General features: G+C 61.0%; 1 protein-coding gene across 1 annotated transcript; it reads left to right on the forward strand.

The window, feature by feature from the left end:
• The first annotated feature begins 3,259 nt into the window (after positions 1-3,259).
• NMUR1 (neuromedin U receptor 1) lies at positions 3,260-8,961 on the forward strand. The gene is made up of 3 exons (XM_045845819.1): positions 3,260-3,390; positions 5,657-6,545; positions 8,663-8,961. The coding sequence occupies exons 2-3, from the start codon at positions 5,696-5,698 to the stop codon at positions 8,959-8,961; spliced, it is 1,149 nt and encodes a 382-aa protein (XP_045701775.1). The 5' UTR covers positions 3,260-3,390; positions 5,657-5,695.
• Positions 8,962-9,734: the final 773 nt, after the last annotated feature.

The following is a 9,734-nucleotide window of genomic DNA, read 5'->3' on the forward strand; positions in this document are numbered from 1 at the left end:
CTGCACCAGCCCCCGCTGGCTCCGCTCTCACCAACGCCGTGAGGAAGTTACACGTCCCCATTCTGCAGACGAGGAAGCTGAGGCTGGCGAAAGGAAGGGGCTTGCTCGGGTCACACTGCCTGTCCTCGCCAACTTCTAGCTCTTGCTGGGGCTGCTGTCCGTCAGCGTCAGCGCAGAGGAGGCCTTTGCCCCATTCCTGCTCAGAAGGGGCTCTGCTCAGGGAAAGAGCTGGCCTTTAGCAGGGTGGGGGCTGGGGTCCTCCTGGGAGCTTCCGGGCCCTGCGAGGTTGGGGTCAGCCTGACAGTGGGGTCCTGCCCTAGTGAAAGTTCCACCCACTCATCCCAACCTTGTTTATAGGGCCTCCACCCAGACAGACTGGAGAGCTTTCTAGGGACCTGAGTGGCCAGAAGGCGCGACCCCAGGGAGAGACCACCCAGGGCGGGGGACCAGGACTGCCGGCATCTATGTACAGACAGGCCTGGCCACCCGGCCTCTTCGTCCTCTCTCGGTCTCTCGCTCTGCACCTCCCGCTTCCCAGGGGAAAGAGGGAAACCTCTGGGTTATTTTCTCATTGCCCTGAGGAAAAATATTAACAATCCCTTCCTGTTGTTCGGAAATTACCAAGTTTCTCAGACGTGCACCACTTCTTGTTTATTTGAAAACTAGTCATCAAGTGCTGGCCAAGTGCATTCTGGGCAGTCCATCCCTGAGTTCATTCCATCCTTAGAATGAAGGTCAGGAAGCAGGTTTGTTGTCATCACCATTCCACGGAGGAGGAAACTGAGGCACAGAACATCTGAGCAGTGTGTCTCCCAAGAACAAAAAGAACAAAACTTCTGTCTCTGCAAGGTCATCTCCGCTGCAGCCACCCGCTGTGGTCCCTTGGAGGGCACTGAACTCCAACTAGGGAGCTCTTGAATTTTTACCACAAGTTCCTGAGCCAACTGGGTACCAAACCGCTCCCTGGGGAAAAGCTCAGGAGTCAGCAGGGTGAGGAGGGGCTGTGGGGCTAGTCCAGAATGCTCTAGGGCCTGCGGGGCACCCCACCCAGCTCCTGGGGGTCCCAGTGGCCCCAGTGGCCCTCCGTGGGCAGGTCGTGTGGAGTTGGCCCTTAGTTGGGTCGATGCCCAGCGGCCAAGCTCAGGAGACTGAGGTATACTCCCTGAAAACCTGAGATGCATTCACGCCAGGCCTCAGCGCTGGGAGTGCCCCCCCATGGGCATGGCCCTGGGGAGGCCACCTCGGGGCAGAGCAGGGAGGCAGCAGGGTGTCATTGGCACCTCCCGTGCTGCCGCGGTGATCTTGGGCTCAGGCTCAGAGGCCAGGGCACCCAGGGGCCTCTGGACAGTGCTGCAGCCGTGCGTGGCCACTGGGCCTCTCCTTTTGGGGGCTGCCCTTTAGTTGGACATGGTCTTTGGTGGCTGCTAATGCCCTGAGTGATGCAGCCAGCCGTGGGAATTCCTGACCAGTGGCTCCTGACCAGTGGGAGCCACTCTGCCTCTGGGAGGCAGCAAAGGGAGCCTTCTCCATTATTTCCCCAGCTCTGAGCACCTCCAAAGGGGCCACAGTGGGCTTCAGGCCGCTCAGGGTCTGTGCAGAGTCGAGTGTGTGAGTGCGTGAGTGTGTGTGTCCCAGTGATGGAAGCAGGGGTCCAAAACGCTAGTCGCGTGCTAAGTGTTGTCTGCCGTCGGTGACCACATGTGTCCCAGCGATGCGTCTGCTTGTCATTGCTCTTCTGATGTGATAGGAGCCGTGATCTCGGAGGGTCCGCTGGGTTCCCTCGTCTGGGGCTCAGGAGTTAACTCTCTGGGAAAGTTCAGAGTCCTTTCACCCAAGGACTTGGAGACCATCTGCCCCTGAACTGCCTTCAACCTCCCTGTGCCTCGAGCTGTGTTTATATGTGGAGTTCCTGGGAAGGCGGGCCGGACGAGGCTTTGAGAGGGTCTAATTCCCAGTTCCCAGGGCCAGACCCGTGGGGAGCAGGGAGGGGCATGCAAAGTCTGGGGGAAGAAGGTCTTGCTTCCAGTTGTCACTAAACGGAGATAATCCCACCCAGCTTTGTTGAGTGGGGACCCTGTTCCAGCCCTGTGCCCAATCCTCGCTCACTGCACGCCTACAGCGGTGGTAACAGTGGCCAGTGGGCACCTCCTACGGGAAGGGGAACTGAGGCACGGAGGGGGTGAGTCTCCTCCCGTGCACACAGCTCACCAGCAGCTTTTCTCGGTCCTGCACTTCATACTGGGCCCCTCTCAGGGCTTCTCAAAGTGCGATTCTGGGGCCTGGGGCTCTCGGGCAAGTGTTTGTCCGGACGGAGGACTTCTGGACCACACAGAGGGACTAAGCGAATCAGACTCAAGAGCCAGCATTTTTGTTGAGGCGCTCCACGTTTCTAGGCCCCCTTGCAAGTTCCTGATGAAGTAACTTCCAGCTAAGGAGCTGGAAGGAGGACCGGGCAGAGCAGGGAAGGTGCTCTCTGCTGTGTTTACAGTGTACAGCTGCGGGGAGCAGGAGGCGGGGGTCCCCAGCACCTGTGGCTCTTCCCTGCCACCACCCCACCGCCACACTGCCGCCAAACTCCCTCCTTGTGGACATCCTATGATCAGGTGACGGGCAGGGGGAATCTGAGTGGAAAAGAGAGAGGGAGGGTGTTGGGGGTGAGAGGTTTAGTAAGGGGGACCAGGAAGGCACGTGGGGCCAGGAGGTCCAACATGGGGTTAGACCTGTGTTCTTTTCCGGAAGGAAAGCCCTGCAGAAGGTTCCAGCAGAGGAGGCGCATGTCGAAGGGCTGCGGGGAGAAGGCGGCTCCTGGCAGGGCTGAGGGCCCGGACTCAGGGGCTGGAGGACCCCGAGGGAGGGGGAAGAGGGAGGATGAGACCCTTGGGGGCTCATGAACGTGGAGGGGCTGGCGGGATGTGCTGGGAGGTGCGTCTGAAACGTGGGGCAGGGGGAGGTGGGCCGGAGGGGCGCCATAACACGGGTTTTTGGTAAAAGGAAGCACGCTGCAGGGCGGGCACAGCGCCTGAGACCCAGCTCCCTCGGACTCCTCCCTGGGGCCGGTCTCTCATCTGTGAAATGGGCTGTCGTGAGGGTTCCGGGAGAGGAAGGTGCTCCTGGGGACCCACCCGCTGGCTGCGGTTCGGGTGGGCGCGGGGATCGCCCCACCCGAGCGTGTGGGTTCAGCGACGGGGCAGGCGGGCGGCGGGGGCGGCCCTGCCCCCTGGCGGCGGTCCCAGTTGGGGCGCCCGGGCCACCGACGGGCGGGGCGACCCGGCGGGCTGCGGGCGCACCAGACGCCGGCAGTGGGCCAGTCCAGTCTGACCGCTCCTGGCGCTGCCTCTGTCCGTCGGGGCTGCTCCCGGACCCTGGATCTCGCGGGCCGCAGACGGCACGGTAGGTGAGCGGGACGCGGGCGTGGGCAAGGGCGCGCCGCGGGCGGGGTCTTGGGCGAGACGAGGCGGGAGGAGCAGCGCGCGGGCTGCATCTTCCCAGGGCGGTAGAGGTCGGAGGCTCCTGTTGGGGCGCCCCCACCTCCGGAGACTCCCAGCCTCCCAGGTTATCCGTCTTACTGCAGGCCGCCAGGCCCTTCCCCGTGGTGTAGGGAGTTTCTCTTGACCCTTGGTCTGCGCTGCACCGTCCCAGCTCATCCCCGATGCTGCTGCCGCCTTCGGCTCCCGCACCAGCAGGGTAGGGGGAGCAGATGGGGTGCGGCCAGACGCAAGGTTTGAGTGAATGAAAATGCAGCTTGATCCCATCATGGGGGATTAGGTGTGGGAGGGGCCGGGAGGCTGAGGTAGGGGGCGCTTCTGGGTGGAGGCTTTGGAGAGGAAGATACTCAGCATCAAGAATGCTGGGGGTGGGGGTAGGGGTGGGGGTGGAGGGGGGGACCCTGTGACCCAGTTCACTATATCGCTGTAATAAAAAAGGAGAAGCAGGATGCTTGGGTCTGGGAGAGCAAAGGACCTAGGAAAGAAGGCTGAAAGGTGGGTGCATGGGTATGTGGGCAACCAGAGGCCCCAAGCCCCCAACGGAGGAGAGGAAATAGGGCTGAAGGAACAGGGGGAAGATCCGGGAAGGGAGCCTGAAAATCTGGCTGCTGGAGGAGGGGTTGATGGGGTGGCGGTGGGCTTGGGGAACAGGCTCAGGAGTACAGTCTGGGCCACCACCCGCTCTCCCCCCGGGCTGCCCTCCCCCCCCCACGTGGGGAGTGAGGGTCAGGTAACTCTCTGCACCCGAACTGGGCACCCAAAACACACCCACGAGTTCCTGAGAACTTTATGTGAAGTCTCTCATTTAACCTTCCCAGAAACTCTAAGGTAGGCTCTGTTTGACACCCCCATTTCACAGACGAGGAAACTGAGGCACAGGAAGGGGTGGGGGGCACAGCTAGAGCTGGCAGAGCTGGCATTTGATCCCAGGCTAGGCTGTGTAGCACACGGCCGGCCTCGGTTCTTAATCCCGGCATCCGGTGGGCATCCAGTGGGCTGGCAGAGATGGGCAGCCCCGGACAGGGAGGGAGAGGGGAAAGGAAACCCAGCACTGGCAGCGTTGAAGACATCAGGTGTTTCCACCTCTAACGAACAGTTCAGGTGATGGGAAACAGAAACCGGAGCCAACTTTTGGGTCAGTGTGACAGGATTTAGCCCTTGATCCCCTCAGGGACTCAGACGTGCTGATAACCTGGCCCTTCTGTGTGTCCGGCAGGCCCCGTGTTAACATTTTTCATGGGTTAAGTGCTTTCGGTCCTTGTAATAAGGAGACAGCTGCAGAGAGGTTACCAGGCAAATGGTCTCACCCAGCCTGGGAGTGGGGAGGCTGGATTTGAACCCAGGCAGTTGCTTCCAGAGTCCTTGTCCTTAAAGACGACACGATACTGCACACTGTGTCCATTTTCCTGATGCCCAAACGGAGCCCCTGTCCCAGCGCCTGTGGCTTGAAAAGGCAGAGCTCCAGGGGGCTCCTGAGGGCAGAGCCCGTGCCCCAGAGGGGTCATCATTTAGTCAAGGGGTCTCATAGCTCGTGAAGTTTAAATGTGAAGTCCCCTTCTTATCATTAAATTTTTTTTAATGAAGAACAGATTTTTTTAAAATTTTTTTTAAAGATTTTATTTATTTATTTTTAGAGAGGGAAGGGAGGGAGAAAAAGAGAGAGAGAGAAACATCAATGTGCGGTTGCTGGGGGCTGTGGCCTGCAACCCAGGCATATGCCCTGGCTGGGAATCGAACCTGTGATGCTTTGGTTCACAGCCCGTGCTCAACCCACTGAGCTACGCCAGCCAGGGCTAAATTTTTTTGTATCTATTGACTTTTTTAGAGAGAAAGGGGGAGAGAGTGAGAGAGAAACGTGGATTTGTCGTCCCACCCATTCTCACACTCACTGACTCTTGTGTGTGCCCTGACCTGGGCGCTGAAGCGGCCACCTTGGTGCATCGGGAAGGCACTCCCACCAACTGACCTACCCGGCCAGGGCCACATGTTATCATTTTTAAGATGTACACTTTTACATCTCTGAAGTTGTAATGCATCTTACAATGGATGGCAGCGTTTCTTTCCCAGTAGTACATAAAAGTAATGGCGCCTTTGGTATGATTTGGTGAATGATGACAGAGCCAGGGTTCTCTGCATGACTTTTTCGGGTGTCTCTGTCTTCTGTTCCCCAGGTTTCTTTCTGCCCCAATTGTTCCATCTTCCCTGGAGACATGTCCCCCGGGAATATAAGCAGCCCAGTGTCCTGCAACGACAGTAGGGCCTGGGAGTTCTTTGACCCCAAGGACTTGAACTTGACTGACAAGGAGCTGAGACTCAAGTACCTGGGACCCCAGCAGACGGAGCTGTTCGTGCCCATCTGTGTCACATACCTGGTGATTTTCGTGGTGGGCATCCTGGGCAACGGGCTGACCTGCACGGTCATTCTGCGCCACAAGACCATGCGCACGGCCACCAACTACTACCTCTTCAGCCTCGCCGTGTCGGACCTGCTGGTGCTGCTGGTGGGCCTGCCCCTGGAGCTCTACGAGATGTGGCGTAACTACCCCTTCCTGCTGGGTGCTGGTGGCTGCTACTTCCGCACGCTGCTCTTCGAGACCGTCTGCCTGGCCTCCGTGCTCAATGTCACCGCCCTGAGCGTGGAGCGCTACGTGGCCGTGGTGCACCCGCTGCAGGTCCGGTCCACGATGACTCGGACCCATGTGCGCCGCGTGCTCGGGGCCATCTGGGGCCTTGCTGTGCTCTGCTCTCTGCCCAACACCAGCCTGCACGGCATCCAGCAGCTGGTCGTGCCCTGCCGGGGCACGGTGCCCGGCTCGGCTATGTGCATGCTGGTCCGCCCAAAGACCCTCTACAACCTGGTCATCCAGATCACCACTCTGTTCTTCTTCTGCCTGCCCATGGCCATCATCAGCGTGCTCTACCTGCTCATCGGGCTGCGGCTGCGGCGTGAGAAGCTGCTGCTGCTCAGGCAGACGGCCCAGGGCAAGGCCAGGGCCAGGGACAGCCGCAAGCTCCAGTCACCACAGGACAGGAGTCGGACACAGGTGACCAAGATGCTGTGTAAGTGTTGCTGCTGGGAAGAGGGGCTGAGCCAGGCACAGGGCATGAAGGCGGGGCTTCCGGGGCCCAGGGGCAGGGGCTGTGTCTGGGTTTATGAGTGTGAGGCTTAGAATCACACGCCCCACTGTGGCGCGTGCGTGCATGTGTGTACGTGTACAGGCGTGCGTGGATACTCTTTTGGATTACCATTCTAGAAACTCGCACCAAAGGTAGTCATGGCTCACGGAAGGATGGGCCGCATGATTTGCGGGGTAGAGTGCAGAATGGAAACTCAGATTCCCAGTTCAAAAATTATTAAGAATGTCAAGTGAGCAAGCTCGGGGCCCTGTGCTCGTGCGTGGGGGCGCACCCGTAACACCAGCCCTGGTCATGGGACCAGAGCACAGACGGGGCAGGGGATACCTCACTGGGCTCCGGGACGGTGGAGCTGTCCATGGCATCTACACCCCCCAGAGCTCTCATCTTGGCTCCCACAGATGTCTTGGCTCTGTCCTCCTCTCCATCAGCCTGGGAGGCAAGGTCACAGGCACAGAGAGGAAAGGATTCTCAGGGGCGGGGATAGGTCCTGGCCCACCCCCAGGCCAGAGTGACGGGATGCTGAGGTGACTAGACCCGCAGAGCCACACAGTGGGACATGGGGGCAGCTGGAGAGACAAGACGACGAATTCCTTCCCTCTATGTCTGCAGTCCCCTGGGGACCACAGGAGTGACGGTGGTCTAAAAGAGAATTGTCACGAGGTGTGTCTGTGACAGTTGGTGTGCAGAGGTTGGGGGAATCAGGGCGGGAGTGTGGGTTGGGGTCGGCCAGGGCCTGGCCTGCTGGGGTGAGGCTCTGGGTCTCACTGTGGCCTAGACCTGGCTCTTTGTCAGAAACAGTGGCCCTGGGGAAGCCAGACAAACAGATACCAAGCCAGTCATTGATTCCTGCCCGGTCTCACCCCACCCCAGCGGGGCCTGGATCAGGTGGGTGGGTGGGGTGGGCCCGTGCCAGACGGGGCTGGTGAGGCCTTGCTCAAGGCCTCGGGATTACAGCCAGCTCACTGGGGACCGCCCCGTTCCGAGAGAGGCCCACCCTCCTGACTGCCCCGGAAGAGGGTCCCAGAGTGTGGTGTCACTTGTCATCCTCTGGAGCTCCTTGCCTGCCTTGCCGGGGGGGGGGGTCCTTAAAGCCACCTTGCCTGCTGGCTTGGGGCCCTGGCTTTCTTCTCTCCCTCCTTCCCTCCCTCTACCCCTCTTCCCCCACCTTCCCTTTCTGAAGGCCTACTGTGCACCAAGCCGTGTGCTGGGGACATTGAAGTCTGGGATTACGAGGAAAACCGTGCCGGGGTGAGGTGGGAGAGACACTGCAGGAGAAGATGGCCAGCTGAGCAAGCACAAGTAATAAGAAACAGAAATCGAGGCAGAGCTGGTGACAGAGACCCCAGAAGGTCACGGCTGGTTAAGACGAGGGCTGGAAGGAGGCTGGGGAAGCGAGTGTGCGGCTCAGCCAGCCTCTCGTGTCTGTGGCTGGGGGGTGGGCTCCCCAGAAGTGGGCAGCTGGTGCAGGGCAGGGCGTTCGGCTGGGCCTGGGACAGCTGGAGGCCAGGGCTGGGAGGGCTTCTGGGGCCGCGGCAGGCAGGCAGGCGAGGTGGGCTGCGTGTGTGTGTCTTGCTCTCTGGCTCTCTGACCTCCCCACCACTGCTGTAGGATGGGCCCGCTCTCCCGCTTCCCTCTGCTCACGCGTCAGCGGGCATGGTCCCTGTGGGGGCGCCCAGAGTGGGCGTCAGCCGCACAGTCTGCGTCACGCCGGGGCTCGGTGTCCACAGCTAAGACTCACCCAGTTTGCCGAGTTCCGTGGCGAGGCAGTCGGGCTGGGCTGGCTTGGCTCCCGAGTCCGCACCTGGTCCAGTCGGCTGTGGACGGGGCAGGGGGCACACACCCACTGCCCAGTCCGTGACAGAGGCGAGAGCAGCATCTCCCAACAGGAGTGCGGCCAGGGCAGGCAAACTTCCAGAAACTTCCAGATGGACAACGGGCAGGGGGGTGCCCATGCAGTGGGAGAGGAGGTGAGGAGGAGCGGGGAAGGCAGCGGAGGGGGCTCCGGCGCGCACCCAGCCTCCTTTCTCCGCCCCCCGCAGTCGTGCTGGTCCTGGTGTTCGGCGTCTGCTGGGCCCTGTTCCACATCGACCGCCTCATGTGGAGCTTCGTGTCCGAGTGGACCGATGGCCTGCACCTGGCCTTCAAGTACGTGCACGTCGTCTCCGGCGTCTTCTTCTACCTCGGCTCGGCCGCCAACCCCGTGCTCTACAGCCTCATGTCCACCCGCTTCCGGGACACCTTCTGGGAAGCCCTGTGCTTGCGGGCCTGGTGCCGGCGCCGCAGACTCCGCGGCAGCTCCCGCAGCCTCAGCGGGGTGAGCACGGCCAGCACCCTGTGACGTGGGCTTCCTGCGCAGCAGGCCCGGGCTCCTCTGGCGGAGAACTGTGGTCCCGGGGGGCAGCGAGGGACTGACCCCCTCCGTAGAGCAGCCTCAGAGCAGCTTCGCCTGGAGGAGCCGGGGAGGGGGCCGTGTGCCGCTTTAAGAGCCACGCCTGCCCTCCTCCGCAGGGATGTCTTCACGTCCGTCCCCCTGTTTGCCCCGCCCCCCCCTGCAGCCACCTCAGTGACTGCCGCCTCCCCCACGTACCAGAAGGTCTGGCCTGCAGACCCCCAGGTAAAGGTCTCCCCTGCAGGACCACCGCAGTACGTTCACTGGCACCGCAAGTCTTCATCCGGGACGTCCGCACTCCTGCCGCCGGTTTCTGAAACGTTTTCCCCTGCGGGCCCTGCCTCTCCTTTGCATTTGTCGTCCCTCTCTAGCCTCCGGCCTCCACCTGGGACCCTTCTCTTCCCTGACCCCTCCCCAGCCCCAAGTCAGTGTATTGTCCTCTGGGATCTCCACCTGGTGGCGCTGCTGGGTGGCAGGGCTGCCGGCGGTCTGGGGGACCCGGTCCCAGTCTCAACCCTGTCGCCACCTGGCTGCGTGGCATCAAGCAAATCAGTTCCCCTTTCCAGGCCTCGGTCCTTTATGCAAAAAATGGGAGGGTCCCCAACATTCTGAGCGCCACACTTTGATACTGTAGCTGTGTTTTCTGTGCGTGTGCCTAAGTCACTGCTGTAGCAAAGCCCACTGATACCCTCGGATTAGCAAGGCGGAAATCACTCTCTGCA

The sequence above is a fragment of the Phyllostomus hastatus genome, unplaced genomic scaffold (genome assembly GCF_019186645.2).
Source record: "Phyllostomus hastatus isolate PE091 unplaced genomic scaffold, TTU_PhHast_1.1 phas_contig_477, whole genome shotgun sequence".
In the NCBI taxonomy this organism is placed as follows: domain Eukaryota; kingdom Metazoa; phylum Chordata; class Mammalia; order Chiroptera; family Phyllostomidae; genus Phyllostomus; species Phyllostomus hastatus.

What these genes read in the sequence shown, in the direction of transcription:
- NMUR1 (XM_045845819.1), top strand. Translation starts at nt 5,696, where the DNA reads ATGTCCCCCGGGAATATAAGCAGCCCAGTGTCCTGCAACGACAGTAGG. An exon ending in ACAGGTGACCAAGATGCTGT is followed by an intron (nt 6,546 to 8,662) that starts GTAAGTGTTGCT and finishes CGCCCCCCGCAG; the next exon opens with TCGTGCTGGTCCTGGTGTTC.